The sequence below is a fragment of the Bos mutus genome, chromosome 18 (genome assembly GCF_027580195.1).
Source record: "Bos mutus isolate GX-2022 chromosome 18, NWIPB_WYAK_1.1, whole genome shotgun sequence".
NCBI lineage: Eukaryota > Metazoa > Chordata > Mammalia > Artiodactyla > Bovidae > Bos > Bos mutus.
The window spans coordinates 2,966,604-2,984,594 of record NC_091634.1 but is presented as its reverse complement, the minus strand read 5'-3'; the positions used below and the strand labels follow the sequence as shown (position 1 = coordinate 2,984,594).

Here is a 17,991-nt window from a genome sequence, read left to right as displayed (position 1 = left end):
CGCGCCGCCAGTCAGCCAACCGCTGCGGCGCCCGCCTCCCCGCCCCGACAGAGGACCAATCGGGAGGCCGGGAGGCAGAGTCACCAGCAGACGCGGGCCAGTGGGAAGCGGCCCCTGAGGAGGGAGGCGGAACCCGGAGAAGAAGGGACAGGAGCTTTGGGAAGGGGGCGTGGCCGGGAACTGGGGGAAAGGTCTTGCAGGGGCGGGACGCATCCCAAACTTTTTTTCCCCGAAGCCTTCGGGGGTCGGTCCCCTCCCCGAGATCCCCACCTCTTACTCTCCCTCTCGAGAGTGGTGAGAGCGGAAGTGCTTGTGTCTCCGAGCTCTGAGTCCGCAGGCCCCTCCGTTCTCTCCACGCTCGTATTCCTCATCCCCTGCACGATCGCACCTCTGCGTACCCTCCGGTCCGTCCTCCCCCTCCTCCGCCTCCACTTTCCCCGCAAGTCTGCGTCCCTACCTCCTCTCCACGCGCCCCCTTGTCCCCTTCTGATTCCACAAGCTCCGTGTCCCTGTTCTCATCAAAACCCATGTCCTTGGTCCAACCCACATCGGAATCTCTCTGCGTCCCCCATGTCTCCACTTCCCCTGTAGTTTCGCGTCCTTAGTTCCTCCCTGAGCTTCCAAGTACCCCCGTGTGCGCATCCTCGGGTCCCCCAGAAAGTCATGTGAGGCCGGCTGGCAGTGGGAGCCAGTCCTTTATTCTGCCCCCAGGCAGCTGCGGTCATAAGCACACGGGGAATCCACTGATGGCATCCGTGCTCTGCATGATCATGTCCGCCAGCAGAAAGCAGAAGCCTGGTGGGAAGGGGAACGGAAGGCGGGTGGAGCAGGGTGGGTCCTGGCGCAGATGACAAGGAGGGCCCCGGGGACTGGGGTTTGGGGTTCCAAGGGCCCAGAGTGGAGGGTGTTAGGAAATCCCTGGGAGGGCAGCTGGGAAGTCTCTGCAAGGAGCGGGGTGGGGCCCTCGGGGAAGTCTCCTCTCCACCCTCTTCCGCTGTCCAGGTTACCCGCGAGAATAGAGAAGGGTAAAGCCAGCCACCCCCAAAAATAGGACCAGGAATAGAAGACATCGTCTTTCCATGCATTCTTCACTGTGTAGACTGTCAGGGCGATCAGCAGAAGCAGGCCTGGGCCCCACCCGGCCGCTAGGTGAGCGTGGCCGGGGGGCACCCAGGCCCCACCCTGACCGCGCCCACCGCCCTGGCCACGCCCTTCTCGCCCACCTTCAGGCCCCCTTCTTCCCGCCCCCGCCCCTGACCCCTCCCCCTCGAAGCCTGTCCTCCGGAGCCCCGCCCCGCTCCTGGGCTTTCTCTTCCAGGCCCACCTTATGCCATCTCACCCGAGATAAAGAATACGGCACACGTGGTCTGACCCCGCGAGTAGCCCTCGCTGCACAGAAGCCGCAGCCCCATCACCAAGCCCATGATGCCGCAACCCGCCGCCAGCACCATGCACGCCCCGGTCACCGCCAGCGTGCCTGGGGAAAGCGGACCGCGTCAACAACCTCTGCTGGCGCCGCTCCTGCCCATCACCCCAACCCGTCGGTTCCGGGCTGGGAGCAGAGTCAGGGGTTTGGATGGGGACTCGGAAGTTACATCATGAGGGGAGGTTAATGTTGCAACTGGGAAGCAGGTCCCAGAGTGGGGTTCGTGGTGGCCTCGGTCACGGAGGGGCCGAAGTGGAAAGAGCAGGGGGGTGGGGGCGCTGCAGGATGTGGTGTCAGGTGAGGGGGCAGCTGTGGTCAGTGCTGGGGGCTGTCTGTTCACGGGGAGGTGGGGGGACGGGGGGCGGGGATCTGAAAGCTGGGCCGCAGGGCCTCACTATCGCAGGGGATGTTGGAGCAGATGCCCTCGTTACACTCCTGCCAAAGGCCACTGTGGCCCCCGGAGTAGCGGATCCAGTAGTTGGAGGCAGTGGACAGAACGATGAAGGAGTTGGCCAAGAAGCCCAGCATGGTGCCCCCGCTCTGAAGGCTCCGCTTCACCCCCATGCCAGGGGGACTGCTGCCAAGGATCACGCCTGCAAGACTGACCCATGCCCTGCTCAACCCCAGGTCCCTGGGACCCCCTCCTGCATGCCCCTCCATATCCCAGATGACTACTCCTTCACCCCTGCCTGGGGCTTCTACTTCTGGGGACCCCTCTCAGGCCCCACCCAGACCTAAGACTGACCACCTTCCCCTCAGGCACCACAGCTTAGGAACCTTCCTTCTGTCCAGAGACCTGTGTCCCCTAGTGGGTGTGCCTTCCTAACACCCCACCTCTGTGCACACTCACCTATATGACTCACCCCCAGTTCCCCAGGGTTCTTGGACAGGGCCCAGAGGTGTGAGAGAAGGGAGACTATGTCTCTATGAGGCAGAATTCCAGAACCCCCCCTCTCCTAGCAGCCATTTAAAGAGATAACCACTCACCCAGATATACACACACACACAGGGGCAGCTCTTCTGGCAAAGTGACAGAGTCAGTGTTAGGTGGCAAGTCCGGGGGAGTCTGAGGGCCTTGACACAGTAGCCTGTGTCCTTCTAGAAACTTCCCTTCCCTTGACCCCCATAAGCTCTCCTGGTCCCCAGCTCTTTGTGCCCTCCCAAGCCCCCAGGCAGCCTCCTGCCCCTCCTCCTCCCTCTGCTTCTCCTGGAGAACTCCATTCTGCATCTTCTTACCAGGTGAGCTCCAGGGACGTCTGATGCTTTGAGAGCATCCCAAACCCTATCTCCAGTCTAGGTCCTCATCTGCTTCCAACCATCTCTCAGACCCTGACCCTCAACCACATCCCCACTGAGCTTGGCGTGTGACCATGCTGTGGCTCAGTCCTATCTGACTCTCTGTGACTGTGTGGACTCTAGCCCATCAGGCTCCTCTGTCCGTGGGACTTTCCAGGCAAGAATACTGGAGTGGGTTGCCATTTCCTCCTCCAGGGGATCTTCCCCACCCAGGGATAGAACCAGAGTGTCCTGCATGTCCTGCACTGGCAGGCAGATTTTATTTTATTTTATGTTATTTTTTTTTTACCACTGAGCAACCTGGGAAGCCCCATTGAGCTCAGCATCTTCCACCAAACCAGGGAGGCCCCTGGGATCCCACCCAGTTAGTTGGACCACACCCTTGGGCACTCTCCTTGTCCCCTTCCTGCTCCTTGCCCTACAAAGTCCTTGGGTCCCTGAGTCCAGTTCCTCCTGCCCCCCCTCCGAATCTTTTTTTTAAATAATTTTATTTATTTATTTACTTCTCTGTTGCACTGGGTCTTTGTTGCTGTGCTTAGGCTTTCTCTAGTTGCCGCAAGCAGGGGCTACTCTTTGATGCAGTGTCCTGGCTTCTCATTGCGGTGATTTCTCTTGTAGCAGAGCACAGATTCTAAGCACACGGCTTCAGTAGTTACAGAGTGTAGGCTCAGTAGTTGTGGCTCGTGGGCCCAGTTGCTCCAAAGCACGTAGAATCTTCCTGGACCAGGGATCGAACCTGTGTCCCCTGTATTGGCAGGCGGGTTCCTGTCCACTTCTCCACCAGGGAAGTCCCTCCCCCTGCCCCGAATCTTTCTGGCTCCTCCTTTCCTTCTTGTGCCCTGGCCCCAGTGCAACCTTGTCCTGTCTCATGTCCCTCCTGTTGGATTGCCAGTCTTTTTTCTCTCCCCTTCTGGCCTCCAGATTTGGGGGGAAGGGTGCAGAGTAGGGGGCTTTCTGGCACCCAGACCAGATGCTGTCCCTCCCCTGCTCCACCCTTAGCTCCCCATCACCCTCAAGAGAGTCAACTGTGGGGTTAAAGGTGCTACTTCTCACCCATCCTCATTTCCTGTCACCCCCTCACATTCGACAGTGGACCACAAAGTGCTGTTGCCCATCTTCTGAAAACTCCCAGCCTTTCCATGCCTCCACTTTGGGGTCCCTCTGCCTGCATTACCTTCCCTCGGCCCTGGAGAAGTTCCTAAACACAGTCTCCCCAGAAAGCTCACCCCCACACCCCACCTCTCCCCTAAACACAGCCAGTCCTCCTGCCATACCGGCCCTGGGCTCTGCCTGCCCCCGTGGGACTTGGAGCCCCTGGCAGGCAGGGCCCAGTCTGAGTCACCTCGGCATCCACGGTGGAAGGCGCAGCAGGAAGGATGCGCTCAGGAAAAGCCAGCTGAAGGAGTGAATTTATTAATGAAATGAACAAGGACTAAGGATGAACGGCAGGGTGACTAAATCAGAGAGGGAGCCGAAAGAAAAGAACTAAAAAGAGGAAGATACAGGAAAGACTTCCCTGTTGGCCCAGGGGTTAAGACTCTGTGCTTCCACTCCAGGGGGAGCAGGTTCAATCCCTGGTCCAGGAAGTTTGCATGCCATGCAGCCAAAAAGAAAAAAAAAAGACACAGGGAAGAAAAGAGATGGAAGGACAAAGAAGAGAGACAGCAAGGGCCCTGGGGCCATGCCCGAGCCTAGACTGGTCCCCACACTGGGTAGGAGCTCCTGGAGGGCAGGGCAGGTGGCAGGACTGACTCCCCTCTGGGTGCCCGGCGTCACCCACCATGGAGCTGGCATGTCATCGGTTTATGTCGCAGCTGCATGACCCTTTGAATAACCAGATCCCGGCAAATTTTTGTTGAATGAATGAAGCCACAAAGGAAGAAGCCTGTGCAGGCTGGGAGTCAGGGCAGGCTGGCTGGAAGGAGAGCCAGCTGTTGCTTAACAGAGCTCTAAGGCCATCCTTCGGTTCACACGGCCTCGTAGTCGGGCCGGTGGGTCGTGCAGTGAGCGCCCAGACTCAGGCCACCTGGGGTAGCAGAGAAAAGTTAGATACTTGCTCCTCGCCTGCTCCCTCAGAGCCCCCAGCCAGCCCCATCCCCAGCCCGCCCTCCCCACCCCCCAGCCAGCCCCCACTCCACCCCAGCCAGCCCCTCAAGCCAGCCCCAGAACTCCCCAGGCAGCAATCACAATCACCTGTACAGAGAAAGAGGAGAGTTGAAACCCAGCCCAGGTAGAAGGACCATGAGAAGAAGCTCTGGACCTGGGGGTTTGCAGGCTGGTTCCACCGCTCAATGGTGTAGACCGTCATGGCCACTATCAAGGACAGGGCTGGGGATGGAGACATGAAGGTCGGCTCAGCCCCCCTGCAGCAGATCCCCCTCCTCAGCACCCCCCCTCCTCAGCACCCCTACCTCCCCGTCCCCCAAGCCCAGCACTGAGTCCTCACCTCCAGCAAAGCCCATGAAGGTGGAGACAATGGGGCCGCGTCCGGGGGCAGACAGTGAAGGGATGCAAGACATGACCAGAAAGGCCGTGGAGATCAGGCCCCACAGGACGGCCAGGATGCAGAAGCTCTGCGTCACGTGGATGTAGCCTGTTCGGAGATGGCACCCCTGACTGCCCGTCCCCGCAGGCCTTTCCCTGCACCAAGACCACCCCGCCAGCCCTTACCTGCTACTGAGACTTGATCCTTGCTGGGCCAGAGGCCCGAGTGAGATGAAAACCCGGGCCCCCAGGCCGCAAACCAGAAATTCGTGCTCACGGCCACTAAGAGGGACACCAGGCCCAGGGAGCTGGTGAGGAGGGCCAAGGACCGGCAGGGCTCCATGGGGGTGAAGTCTGGGTTCCTGGGTCCTGGGTGACAACGACGAAGCTGGTGATCTAGCCTCCTGGGTCTCTGAGAGAGGAGGAAGTCTGTTCCCCCTCTGCCCCAGACTCCTGGGTCCTCTGGTCTCAAGAAAGAGAAACCAGCAAGCGCTAGGGGTGGCTGGGGGGTGGTCTTTGCTCCTCAACGTCAGGCCCGTTCGGTCTCAGCCTGTCCCAGGCAGCTGCTCTGTGTGACACACCCTGCCTTCCTGGCTTGCATCGACACCCGTCCCCCCAACCCCGCCCCTCTCTGAGGTTTCCCTTGCCCTGGACGGTGGTGGCAGGGGTTGGCCTTGAAGATGTCGCATTGTCACTGGTTTGGAACTTGTCTGTCTCCACAGAAGCCTCTCTACCTGCTGCCCTTGGGGGCCTCCGCACCAGAGGGGCTTCCTGGAAAAGGTGAGAGAGAGAGATGGGGGGTGGGTAGAGGGGTGAGCAGAGGGGGCATGCGGTGAGTGAGGCTGGGGTGTGAGTTAGATGGGAGGGGAGGTGTGACTAGAGGGAGACAGTTGGGGGAATGCATCATGCTTTCCTGTGATTCTGCAATTTTCCGTTCTGGGAGGTGGGGGCCCCCAATTCTAGGGTCTCTGCAAAAAGAGAGGGGGCAGTTGGCAAGGATGCTGGGAGCTGTAGGAGGAAGGTGCTAGAAGCCTAGACTCTAGGTGCTGAACTCAGACTCCCGGCTTCTTGCTTGGAGCTTGTGCTGTGGGGGAAGATAGACAGTGACCACAGTCTGAAAGTTCGCAGAGGGGAAGACATGCCCACATCCTGATACAAATGAGTTCACAAACAGCTCGGCCAAGAGTAAGGCGTTCAGCCTGGTGGGCTTCGTCACCGGGATCGGGGTTTCTGTGGTCCGGGGGAGGAGGGGGGATGGGTAAAGGATGTCAGGGCAAGACTTTCCGGCCCTCCCTGCCTCAACCAGCGTCAGGCCCTGGGCCCCACCTCAGGCATAAGGGGAAGGTGTCATGGCCCCGGGGGGTGGGGAGGCACAGACCCTAACCTTATCTCTGTGAAGCAGGAGTGACCTGGAACAGGACTGCTGTCCTGAAGAGGAACTGAGCCGACAGTCCCAGGACAGCTATCGAAGGGGAGAATGAGAGTGACTGCAGGAGGCCGGTCCTCTTCCTTAGCTGGAGGGTCCAGTTTGCAGAGTTTGGCCCCCATCTAGATCCTCACCACCTGGGCAACTGGTCACTCCTGAGAGCACACTCCGGAGGCTCCTGGAAGGAGATCCTGGTCATGGGCAGCTGGGGCACCATCTCGAAAGCGGTGATGGACCCGGCTTCTGTGAGGAGCAGCTGGACAGGCTTCAGGAAGTCTGGCCTGAGGGCATGTGATGATCACATGCTCAGAACCCATCTGTGATCTTCTGTTTTTCCTCTTTTTCTCCCCACCACATCTCTCCCATTTTCTCTTTTGGCCTTACTCAGTGGTTTGTGGGATCTTAGTTTCCCAATCAGGGACTGAACCCGGGCTCCTGGCAGCGAGAGCAGAGTCCTAACCACTGGACCACCAGGGAAATGTCCTCCTCTGTGATCTTGACCCCATTCCAAGCCCAACCTCATCCTAACCCCAGCTCCAATCCCATTTTGAGCGCCATTCCTATCCTCCAACCCCATTCTCATTCCCAAACCCAACCCCAAACTCAATCCCATCTTTTCTTTTTGGCTGCACCCTGAGGTTTGCAGGATCTTAGTTCCCTCACCAGGGACTGAACCCAGGTCCCCAAATCCTAACCACTGGACCACCAGGAAATTCTCTCAATCCCATCCTTAACCCCAGTTTCAATCCCAAACTTCCACTCCAACCCCAAACTCAACCCCATCTCAAACCCCAAACATAACCCCATTCTCATTCCCAAACCCAACTCTATACTCAGCCTGATGCCCAAACACAACCCATATTAAACTCCTGAGTTTAACCCCAACCCTCTCCTCCCACCTAACTGCTTTCTTAATCCCAACCCAACCCCAATCTAAACCCCATCCCCAAACCCAAATCCATCCTCACATTTAACCCTCTTCTCATTTCTATACCTACACCAGTTCTACCCCTACTTCCTTCTTCATGCCTCTCCCCACCCCAGTAATTCCTACCTCAGTCCACACACCCCTCCATTTTTACCTTCATCCTACCTCCAGGTCCAAGCCACTGGAGGACTTAGAGCAGAAGGGGGACAAGATATGAATCATGTTTTAATAAAAATTCTTTTAAAAGTCTAAAAACAAAGCTGCAGAAGGTGCAGAGAAAAAGGAACCCTCTTACACTGTTGGTGGGAATGTAAATTGGTACACCCACTATGGAGAACAATGGAGGTTCCTCAAAAGACTAAAAATAGGACTTCCCTGGTGGCACAGTGAATGGGAATCCACCTGCCACTGGTGGGTGGTGGGGGATGTGAGTTCCATCCCTGGTCTGGGAAGATCCCACATGCCACGGACCAACTAAGTCCATGTGTACTGAGCCTGCACTCATTTAGGAAGATGTTGGTAGGAGCAGATGTGGGGTGTGAGAGAGATCAGGAGCTCAGCTTTAGACTGACATGTGAAAATTGAGATGCTTCTTCGAGTGGGAATGTTGAGCAACTAGTAGTTGAAGCTGTAAGTCTGAAATTATAACATTATTGTTATTACTAGAGTCATTGTTGTTCAGTTGCTAACTCATGTCCAGCTCTTTGTGACCCCATGAACTGCTGCACACCAGGCTTCCCTGTCCATCGCCAACTCCCGGAGTTTACTCAAACTCATGTCCATTGAGTCAGTGATGCCATCTAACCATCTCATCCACTGTTTCCCCCCTTCTCCTTTTGCCCTCAATCTTTCCCAGCATCAGGATCTTTTCCAATAAGTCAGCTCTTCGAATTAGGTGGCCAGAGTATTGGAGCTTCAGCTTCATCATCAGTCCTTTGAATGAATATTCAGGGTTGATTTCCTTTAGGATGGACTGATTTGATCTTGCAGTCCAAGGGACTCTCAAGAGCCTTTTCCAGCTCCACAGTGGGAAAGCATCAATTCTTTGGCGCTTATTCTTCTTTCTGGTCCAGCTCTCACATCCGTACACAACTATTGGAAAAACCATAGCTTTCAGCCCCTATAAATTCCTGGAGTAAGTCTCAGTAAATATTTCTACTTAAATAGGCTTCAATAAATTATAATTAAAGAAGACTTTGTGCTTGCTTTGGCAGCATATATTCTAAAGAGGAAAAGAGGAAGACTTCAATTGCTATAATTACTAGAGGAAGCCTCTATAAATACAGTATTATTGTTATTTGAGGAGGGCCTAATAAATATGTCTAGAGAGTAAGCCTCTATTAATATAACAGTTCCTAACATAGGCTGCAATAAATATTCTTATTATTGGAACTAGCTTTCTAAACAGTCTTATTGTTTTATGATAAGCATTAGTAAATCTCATGGCAGTAGGCATGAGTTTGTTGAATGAACTAACAAATGAGTGAATGAAGAGAAGGTCAAGGTCATGAATGATGGATGAAGAGGCAGCTGCAGGAGGAGGTGCAGGTCAGACTTCTAGTGTTTATTCTTGGAGGGGCTCATCCATGGAGGGACAGGAAGTTGGGAGAACCAACTGGAGATGGCATGAGTAGGCAAGGAAATTGTTTTTTTCACAGATTTTTTTTTTTTTTCCGGCTATGCTATGCAGCACGTGGGATCTTAATTCCCCCACCAGGGATTGAACTCAGGCCCCCTGCATTGGAAGCTCAGAGTCTTAACCATTGGACCACCAGGAAAGTCCCACAGATGTTGTCATCTATCCTATTATCCTCTTGTGATATTGTGATGTATAATAAGTATATTTTGGTCTTTGTCCCCACTTCCGGCATCTAGAAAAAAGAAGTAAGTTCTGGTGGCTCAGATGGTAAAGAATCTGCCTGCAAGGCGGGAGACCTGGGTTCAACCTCTGGGTTGGGAAGATTCCCTGGAGAAGCAAATGGCTACCCATTCCTGTATTCTTGCCTGGGAAATCCCATGGATAGAGGAGTCTGGCTAGCTACAGTCCATGGGATCACAAAGAGTCGAACACCACTGAGTGACTAACATTTTCACTTTCAACTTTCTGGCATTCAGATCCTTAAAGCCTAAAATTTCCTAAATTGTGAGGGCAATCAAGGTGTCTCGTGTTATATTAGTGTGCTGACTGGGACCACCCCTCCTTAACCAAAGGGAGGGGGCTGGTTGCCAGGGGGACCAAGCACTCCATTAGAGGGTCAGAACTTGCAGTCCCAACACCTGACCTCCTGGGAGGAAAGAGAAGTTGGAAATTGAACTTAGTCACCAATGACCAATGATGTTCTCAATCATAATTGAGTAATGCAGCCTCCATAACAGCCCAAAAGGAGAGGGTTCAGAGAGCTTCTGAGGTTGGTGAACTTGTGCTTTTGGTGGGAAGAGTGGCCTACTTGGAGAGAGCATGGAAGTTGCAGGCCCCTTCCCGCTTACCTTACCCTGGGCATCCCTTCCATCTGGATGTTCTGAGTTAGATTCTTTTATGACACACTGGTGACCTAGTAAGTACAACGTTTCTCTGAGTTCTGTGAGCTGCAAATGAATCGAACCCCCTCAGGGGGTCGTGGGGATCTCTCATCTCTTGCTAGCCCTTCAGAAGCACAGGTGGCAACCTGGATGTGTGACAGGTGTCTGTAGTGGGGGGTGGTCTTACAGGGCTGTCTTTAACCTGTGTGATCTGTAAGTTTCTTCAGGTAGATTGTATCTGAATTGAGTTAATTGCTTGGTGATGTGGGGAAAACACACACACACAGAACATACGGGGACCTCTCTAGTGGTCCAGTGGCGAAGACTCCATGCTCCCAATGCAGGGAGCCCAGGTTCCATCCCTGGGGAGGGAACTAGACCCAGCATGCTGCCGCAACTAAGACCTGGTGCAGCCAAAAAAAAAAAAGAATTGGACTTACATACATCAGCTTCCTAGCAGTTATGAGTGAGCCTAGGAAATTCCCTGGCAGTCACCCTGTGGTTAGAACTCTATGCTTCCACTGCAGGGGGCCTGGGTTCCATGCCTGGTTGGGGAACTAAGACCCACAAGCTGCACTCGTGCCTATGTGCTAAGTCATTTCAGTCGTGTCCTACTCTTTTCGACCCTATGGACTGTAGCCCACCAGACTCCTCTGTCTGTGGGATTTTCCAGACAAGAATACTGGCATGGGTTGCCATGCCCTCCTCCAGGGGATCTTCCCAACCCAGGGATCAAACCTGCATCTCCTAGGTCTCCTGCATTGGCAGGTGGATTCTTTCCCACTAATGCCACCTGGGAAGCTACTACAAGCTGCATGATGTGGCCAAAAAAAAAAAAATAAAGAAGAAGTGGAACCTAGTAGCAGGGGCCTGTGTGGTTTATTCTGGTGCCCACCCCTACAGGAATCGAACAGCTTGGGCTACTATAATGCAACCACTCCTGCCCCATTCACCACAATCACCCCTCTTTCTCTCTACCCCAAGCCCTCAGGGACCACATTTCAGTAGTTTCAACCAGTTTTATTAGACTCCAAAAAGCCGCTCTAATGGATATCCCATTTCTCTAACAACCCCCTGGCGGGTGGAGTTGTAGGTCTTCTCAACTGCCTCCCCCAGGCCCCAGTCTTGCTCCCTTCCCCTTGGGACACAGGAGTCAGGGGTCCCCACCCAGCGTCCGGGACCAAGCCCCCTCACGCCCCCTAGGAACCAGGATTTCAGGCCTCTAGGCCCTTCCCCTCCTCTTCAGTGACCAGACTTCTACTTCCAGGTGCAGTCGGGGCACACATTTGGGCTCAGCGAGGAGTGGACAGGCGCCGACATTCATGCATCCGGTAGGCACACATGTAGAAAATTCCTGCATGAGAAGAGACCCCAGTGGACCCCGCCCTAAGCCTTCCCAGCCCTCCATCCCCTCAGCCAGCCCAAGATCCCAACACAGTATTCCCTTTCTCCCTGATTGTCTGCAGGGCTTGGAGTCTGCTTTCTGGCTCAATGCTGGGCGCCCTGTCTGGGACTCCCCATCATTTTGCCCTCCTGGGTGCTGCTGGCTGGGACACAGACACTGACCCACCCCCAAACCTGGTACCTGCAAAGAAGGTCATGAGCAGGGCTACCCAGCCCAGGATGTAGGACCAGGAAAAGCGCCAGTCCCCGAAGCGGCGACCCAGAAAGCTGACGGTGACTCCAGTGTAAATGGCCAAGGCCAGCAGGACGAAAAAGGCTGGAGAGGGCGGGAGATGGGGGTGTGTGTGGGAATGGGGTTGAGTTTAGAGATGGGGCTTCCCTGGTGACTCAGAAGATAAAGAATCTGCCTGCCATGCAGGAGACCCAGGTTCGATTCCTGGGTCAGGAAGATCCCCCAGAGGAGGGAATGGCTACCCACTCCAGTATTCTTGCCAGGAGAATCCCATGGACAGATGAGCCTGGCGGGCTACAGTTCCATGGAGTCACAAAGAGTCGGACATAACTTTTTGCTTTTAGAGATGAGAGTTGGAATGAGATTGAGAAGGGGGTATGGATGCAGAGAGGGATAAGGATGAGGATGGGGGCTGAGTTGAAAGTAGGAGTAAAAATGAATGGGGAGTAGGGTTAAGGGCAGGCATGGGGTGGGGTCATGTTGCGTCATAAAGAGTCTGACTGGTCTTCGTCTCTGGTTTCTGGGAGGGAAACTCTAAATCCTTGGAACTTTCTGAGTAATAGGAGTGTCTTTGTTTCTCTTGAGCCTCTCGAATCACACCTGAGTTTATATTGACGAGCAGAGATGACTCAGGGTGAGAGCTGGTCACCAGAAAAACCAACCGTAGGGTGGAGGGTTGGGACTTGGAGCCACCTGGGATCACTCCAACCTCTGGGGAGGAGAAAGGAGCTGGAGACTGAGCTCAATCAGGTGGCCCATGATGCAATGAAACCAAAAGAAATGTAGGCCACTGCTGCTCACTGGGGCTTCCTGGTTGGTGAACATATGGATGTGCTGGGGTTGGAGGGTAGGGTGATGAGCCCCAACTCTGTAGGGAGAGGGCATGGGAACTGTGTCTTCAGGACTCTCTCCAGCTTCACCCTATGCATTTCTTTAGTTGGCTGGTCTTGAGCTGTATTCTTGGTAATAAAACTGAAATGTTTAAGTATTATGCTTTCCTGGGTTCTGTGAGTTGTTCCAGCAAATTTTTGAACCTGAGTGGATCCTGGGAACCCCTGAATCTGTAGCTGAAGATCAAAAGTGCAAGTGGGCTGGGAACCCCACTTGCAGCTGAAGTAGGGGCAGTCTTGTTGGGAACTGTGCCTTTAAGCCTGTGGGGTCTGATGCCAGCTCCAGGCGACGAGTGCCAGAATGGAATGGCAGTACACTTAGGTGGTATAGGAATCAACGAGCGTTAGAAATAGTCATGAAGTTGTTGTTCGGAGTGGAGGTGGGATTCCGGTGCAGGTGGAGTTGAGAGTGAGGAGCAGTGGGGAATGGAAGCAGTGTTGGGGTGGGCATGGGTGGGGGTTGGAGCTGGGCAGGGAGTCAGGGAGAGGGGTAGGTGTAGGGTGCGGTTCACTCACTGGAGGCGAAAAACATGATGCCTGCAGAGAAGGGCCGGGAGAGGCGGGTGAAGGTGGGCTGCTGAGCGAAGGCCACGATGCCCATGATGATGCCAGAGGTGGCACAGAGGGAGGACAGGATCATGAAGGCCCGGGTGGCATTCCAGTATGCTGTAAGAGCACCCCACGGTCACTGCTGTGCTGCCCCTGCCCTCAGAGGGAAGGCTGCTACCTCTGAGGGCAGGAATGCCTTCCCCCTCTCCATATCCCTGACCCAACTCTTCCTTCACTGCTCTTCAAATGGCCCCCTCTTCACCTGGCAAACTCCTATTCATCCTCCAAAGCCCACCTCCCAGATCCCCTCCTCTAGGAAGCACTCCCTCACCCCTCAGGCACCATCAACACTCCCTCCTCTGGTTTGAGACTCTCTTTGTCTATCTCCCTCTCCAGCCTGATTGCTCCCTGAAGACAAGTACCTGGTTGATTCTACATCACAAACATGCCCAGCAGAGGCTTGTCTGAACAGGAGTCTGGAGAAATGTTTGTTGGATGAATGAATGAGTTAATGAATGAATACCAATTTCCCATATCCCCCTGCTACTCACTGTCTACCCTCTCTCTCATGTTCCCTTTCCCTTCCCTCATACCACTTGCCCATATCTAAAAATGTCCCACTTGTTTATTTCTAACTTGTTTATGATGTCTAACTCTCTGCACTGAGTTTTCGACTCTGTAGGGACAAGGGTCTGGCTTTCTCATTCACTGCTGTATCCCCAGCATCTAGTGCCTGGCATGTAGTAGGTGTTCAGTAAACATGTTGAATGAATGGAGATCCCTGAGAACAGTCTTCATGATCTCAACTTCCACTTGGCAACTATCAAGTATGGACCAGGCTCTCTTTTCCTGAATGACCCTATTTATTCCTTTCAAGAGTCCTATGCTGTGTTTTCCTGCCCATTTTTTTCAAGTGAAGGAAGGAATAGAGGCTCAGAGAGGCTCAGTGTTTTGCCCAAGGTCCCACCATTAGCAGAGAGACTAGAGTTGAAAGTCAAGCTCAAAACTCTCAGTCTTAACTACTTGGGGCCACCTGCTGGTCATACCCAGCTGACCATGAATCCAGAGAAGGCTTGAAAACCGGAATTTTCAACAAGAGCTGGAGGTCCAGATTTTAATGTAAAATCTCCAGATTTTTTAACACTGGCGTATTATAAAACAAAGACATCTCTTTGCCGACAAAGGTCTATATAGTCAAAGCTATGGTTTTTCCAGTAGTTGTATGTGGATGTGAGAACTGGACCATAAAGAAGGTTGAGCGCTGAAGAATTGATGCCTTTGAATTGTGGTGTTGGAGAAGACTCTTGAGAGTCCCTTGGACTGCAAGGAGATTAAAGGAGATTAAAAAAAGTCAGTCCTGAAGGAAATCAACCCTGAATATTCACTGGAAGGACTGATGCCAAAGCTGAAGCTCCAATACTTCGGCCACCTGATGCAAAAAGCCAACTCACTGGAAAAGACCCTGAGTCTGGGAAAGACTGAAGGCAAAAGAAGGGGGTGGCAGAGGATGAGATGGTTATATAGCGTCACTGCACTGACTCAGTGGACATGAATCTGAGCAAACTCCAGGAGATAGTGAAGGACAAGGAAGCCTGGTGTGCTGCAGTCCACGGGGTCACAAAGAGTCAGACACGACTTAGCGACTGAACAATGACGACGACTTTGGAAACTTTAAAATGTTATGAACACACGTCTAAGGTTGGGTTTGGCCCTGGGGAAGCACGCTCAGAACTCCTGCTCTAATTTTGGTGATTGGAGTACATCAGTCATACAATGAACGAACAAGTTAAACCAGTTGTTTGGACAAATACTCAAAAATCTATTGGGGTGAGGTTGTCCCTGAGCCCCTCAGTCTCAGGGTCATGAAGGTGTCAAATAAACCGAAGACCTCCATCCAGCCTCCCTCTCTCCCTTCCCCGGCAAAGATAAGACAGAGAAGAAACTCAGAGCATCCCAGGGCGGGGGGTGGGGTGGGGTGGTTCCCAGTCTGAATCAGGAGGAATTGTAGAAGTGTGACAATGGATGCAGCCAGAAATGAAAAAGATACATGAGCCTTTTTCCCATGAGATACATGTCCCATGAGCCATCTCCCATGAGATACATGGGATCCTAAAAAGACACATGATTGGCAGATGGGGCTCTGAAACCAGTAGCCCAGGGCAAGTTTTTCCACTCCTCCCGCCTCAGTTTGCCGCTCTAGTGAATGGGCAGGTTTGGTGAGATGGGGTAGATGAAATCTCCTGCCACAAGCCTGTCACATCACAGGGCTCAGGGAAGGTGGGCTCCTCCTCCCAACCCCCTCCCCTTGCAGAAGAATTGGTTTTTCAAGGTCATGTATTCCGTCTTATTCATAGACACAAAGGAACTGCCTTCTTAGTGTTGTTGGGACAACTAAGGGAGTTAATCCAGGCAAAGTACTTAGTATAGCATGTAAGGCACAGTAACAATATGTGCCAGTTATTATCCAGTACTGCCATCACTGGATACATATAATATAGAACATTTGATACACTGTATATCATTAATATATTACATAACACATATTATATATGTGAGGTAATATAGTATATATCTCTATGTATCTCTCTCTCCAGGTATGAGATTCCCAGGTGGCACAGTGGTAGAGAGCCAGCCTGCCAATGCAGGCGATGCAAGAGATTCCGGTTCAATCCCTGGGTTGGGAAGATCCCCTGGAGAAGGCAATGGCAACCCACTGCAGTATTCTTGCCTGGAGAATCCCTGGGACAGAGGAGCCTGGTGGGCTGCAGTCCACGGGGTCCTAAAGAGTTGAACATGACTGAGCACTCACAACTTCCATATATATGTGTATATATACACTTGACCCTTGAACAGCACAGGTTTGAACTGTGCAGGTCCACTTAAACACAGATTTTTTTCCAATAAATACATACAGTACTACACGATCTGGGGTTGAATCCGCAGATGCAGAATTGTGGCTATGGACTCATGGCTGGGGAACAGCAGATACAGAGAGCTGACTATGTGACTTGAGTATCCAGGGGTTTGGGTATCTACTACGGGTCCTGGAACCAATTCTCTGAGTATGCTGAGGGACTGAGGGATGACTGTACATACATACAAATATATACAGATAGGGAAAGAGGTACACAGAGATACATAGTACATTATAATAATTTATCAGAGAAGGCAATGGCACCCCACTCCAGTACTCTTGCCTGGAAAATCCCATGGATGGAGGAGCCTGGTAGGCTGCAGTCCATGGGGTCTCGAAGAGTCGGACATGACTGAGCAACTTCACTTTCACTTTTCACTTTCATGCATTGGAGAAGGAAATGGCAACCTACTCCAGTGTTCTTGCCTGGGGAATCCCAGGGACGGGGGAGCCTGGTGGGCTGCTGTCTATGGGGCTGCACAGAGTCGGACACAAGTGAAGTGACTTAGCAGTAGCAGCAGCAGCAGTGCTTGAGACTGGGTTCAGTCCGTGAGCCAGGAAGATCCCCTGGAGAAAGGAATGGCTACCCACCCCAGTATTCTTGCCTGGGAAATCTCACGGACAGAGGAGCCTGTTGGGCTATGGTCCATGGGGTAGCAAAGAGTTGGACCCAACTGAACAACTGAGCACGCATGCACATTAGTCCATCTACTGTAAGAACTATTTTTATCCCATTTTTGCAATATATAGTGTAATACATACACTATATGGGCTTCCCAGGTGCCACTAGTGGTAAAGAACCTGCTGCCAATGCAGGAGACATAAGAAATGCAGGTTCTGTCTCTGGGTTGGGAAGATTCCCTGGAGAAGGGCATGGCAACCCACGCCAGTATTCTTGCCTGGGAAATCCCATGGACGAGGAGCCTGGTGGGCTACAGACCATAGGGTCACAAAGAGTCAGACATGACTGAAGTGACTTAGCAGCAACATATACACTATATATCTATATACACATATATACACACACACGTATACATATACACATATGTATTACATGGCTTGGCTCATAACAAATATTAAAAAATACCTCATCTAGCATAGCAAATTTAGGGTCTCTATTGCTTCTGCATCCTCCTAGTACTGAACAGAGTTCTTGACACATAATATTTAGAAAATGCTCTTTTGTCAGCCCCAGCCCCAACTGCTGTTACCTGACCTCTATTTCATGCCAGAAAATGTCACCTTTCTCCTTAACTTCTAAATCAGTACATCCTGTAATTGTACCAGAAAAAAAATACTGGAATCCCAACTCTGTCCCTTCCCTGCTGTGTGACCCTTGGGCTGGACCCTTTCCCTCTCTGAACCACAAGGTTCTCCATCTGCAAAACGGGGGGCCCTTCTGCTATAAGGTTCTGCCCTGAGGGAGACTCTGGTCCCAGGCAGAGCCCAGACCCCATCCCGGAGCCTCACCAATGCTCTCCGTTTGCAGATAGCACTTGGTACCCAGGCAGTATCGCCACAGGCCCTGGTGGGCAAAGGCCCCTGACAGCCGGTACTGCATCCAGTGGTCTGTCGCCGTGGCCACCACCAGGAGGATGGTCCCCACCCAGGCACAGAAGAGGCCGCCTCCCATGAAGCTGTACATGGTGACCTGTGGGTGAGTGGAGAAATAGGGTCACGAGCTGGACTCCCGGGTCCTGGGGGAGGTGAGGGCTGGGGGATCTGAGTCCTGGTTTGAAGGAGGAGGACCTGGGGACCTAGACTTCCAAATCCTAGGGTGGGGAGAGGGGGTGGGGGCTGGGACATCAGGTCCCAGTGGGAGCAAAGAACTGGGCACCTGGACCCCTGGCTCTGGGGGAGGAGAGCTTGAGGACTTAGACCTATGTGTCCTAGGGGAGACCAAGGCTGGGGGCCTAGACATC

At 53.1% G+C, this 17,991-nt stretch overlaps 3 protein-coding genes and 1 long non-coding RNA gene across 7 annotated transcripts; 1 reads left to right on the top strand and 3 right to left on the bottom strand.

Moving 5' to 3' along the window:
* Window positions 1–141: 141 nt before the first annotated feature.
* Window positions 142–3,002, bottom strand: CLDND2 (claudin domain containing 2). 3 transcript variants are annotated; one of them, XM_005910676.2, is made up of 4 exons: window positions 1,822–3,002; window positions 1,340–1,477; window positions 1,008–1,127; window positions 142–795 (listed from the first exon to the last, which is right to left on the bottom strand). In XM_005910676.2, exons 1-4 carry the CDS (start codon window positions 2,084–2,086, stop codon window positions 722–724), a joined length of 597 nt encoding a protein of 198 aa, XP_005910738.2. In that variant the 5' UTR covers window positions 2,087–3,002; the 3' UTR covers window positions 142–721. The 3 variants fall into 3 exon arrangements, 1 of the variants encoding a protein (XP_005910738.2); XR_011467583.1 differs by lacking the exons at window positions 1,008–1,127; window positions 1,822–3,002 and having other exon boundaries at window positions 684–795; window positions 1,340–1,592; XR_011467582.1 differs by lacking the exons at window positions 1,008–1,127; window positions 1,822–3,002 and having other exon boundaries at window positions 689–795; window positions 1,325–1,592.
* A 1,111-nt stretch (window positions 3,003–4,113) lies between these two features.
* Window positions 4,114–6,918, bottom strand: NKG7 (natural killer cell granule protein 7). Of its 2 annotated transcripts, none has more exons than XM_005910677.3 (5): window positions 6,591–6,918; window positions 5,393–5,575; window positions 5,169–5,315; window positions 4,916–5,050; window positions 4,114–4,748 (listed from the first exon to the last, which is right to left on the bottom strand). In XM_005910677.3, exons 2-5 carry the CDS (start codon window positions 5,547–5,549, stop codon window positions 4,690–4,692), a joined length of 498 nt encoding a protein of 165 aa, XP_005910739.1. In that variant the 5' UTR covers window positions 5,550–5,575; window positions 6,591–6,918; the 3' UTR covers window positions 4,114–4,689. The 2 variants fall into 2 exon arrangements, with proteins under 2 accessions (XP_005910739.1, XP_014338772.1); XM_014483286.2 differs by having other exon boundaries at window positions 5,393–5,618; window positions 6,591–6,917.
* LOC138991717 (uncharacterized) lies at window positions 5,711–11,795 on the top strand. Its single transcript, XR_011467581.1, has 3 exons — window positions 5,711–5,986; window positions 11,348–11,411; window positions 11,547–11,795. It is a non-coding gene; the product is annotated as an uncharacterized lncRNA (long non-coding RNA).
* Window positions 11,373–17,720, bottom strand: LIM2 (lens intrinsic membrane protein 2). The gene is made up of 4 exons (XM_005910678.2): window positions 17,540–17,720; window positions 13,123–13,272; window positions 11,666–11,800; window positions 11,373–11,434 (listed from the first exon to the last, which is right to left on the bottom strand). The coding sequence occupies exons 1-4, from the start codon at window positions 17,712–17,714 to the stop codon at window positions 11,373–11,375; spliced, it is 522 nt and encodes a 173-aa protein (XP_005910740.1). The 5' UTR covers window positions 17,715–17,720.
* Window positions 17,721–17,991: the final 271 nt, after the last annotated feature.

Coding starts and splice junctions, on each gene's coding strand:
- LIM2 (XM_005910678.2), bottom strand. CDS start 17,714: ATGTACAGCTTCATGGGAGGCGGCCTCTTCTGTGCCTGGGTGGGGACC. Junction 13,273..17,539: donor TCTGCAAACGGAGAGCATTG/GTGAGGCTCCGG, acceptor GTGCTCTTACAG/CATACTGGAATGCCACCCGG. Junction 11,801..13,122: donor CATCATGTTTTTCGCCTCCA/GTGAGTGAACCG, acceptor CGCCCTCTCCAG/CCTTTTTCGTCCTGCTGGCC.
- CLDND2 (XM_005910676.2), bottom strand. CDS start 2,086: ATGGAGGGGCATGCAGGAGGGGGTCCCAGGGACCTGGGGTTGAGCAGG. Junction 1,478..1,821: donor CTCCAACATCCCCTGCGATA/GTGAGGCCCTGC, acceptor CGCTTTCCCCAG/GCACGCTGGCGGTGACCGGG. Junction 796..1,007: donor ACCCTTCTCTATTCTCGCGG/GTAACCTGGACA, acceptor CCTTCCCACCAG/GCTTCTGCTTTCTGCTGGCG.
- NKG7 (XM_005910677.3), bottom strand. CDS start 5,549: ATGGAGCCCTGCCGGTCCTTGGCCCTCCTCACCAGCTCCCTGGGCCTG. Junction 5,316..5,392: donor GGATCAAGTCTCAGTAGCAG/GTAAGGGCTGGC, acceptor ATCTCCGAACAG/GCTACATCCACGTGACGCAG. Junction 5,051..5,168: donor CTTCATGGGCTTTGCTGGAG/GTGAGGACTCAG, acceptor CTCCATCCCCAG/CCCTGTCCTTGATAGTGGCC.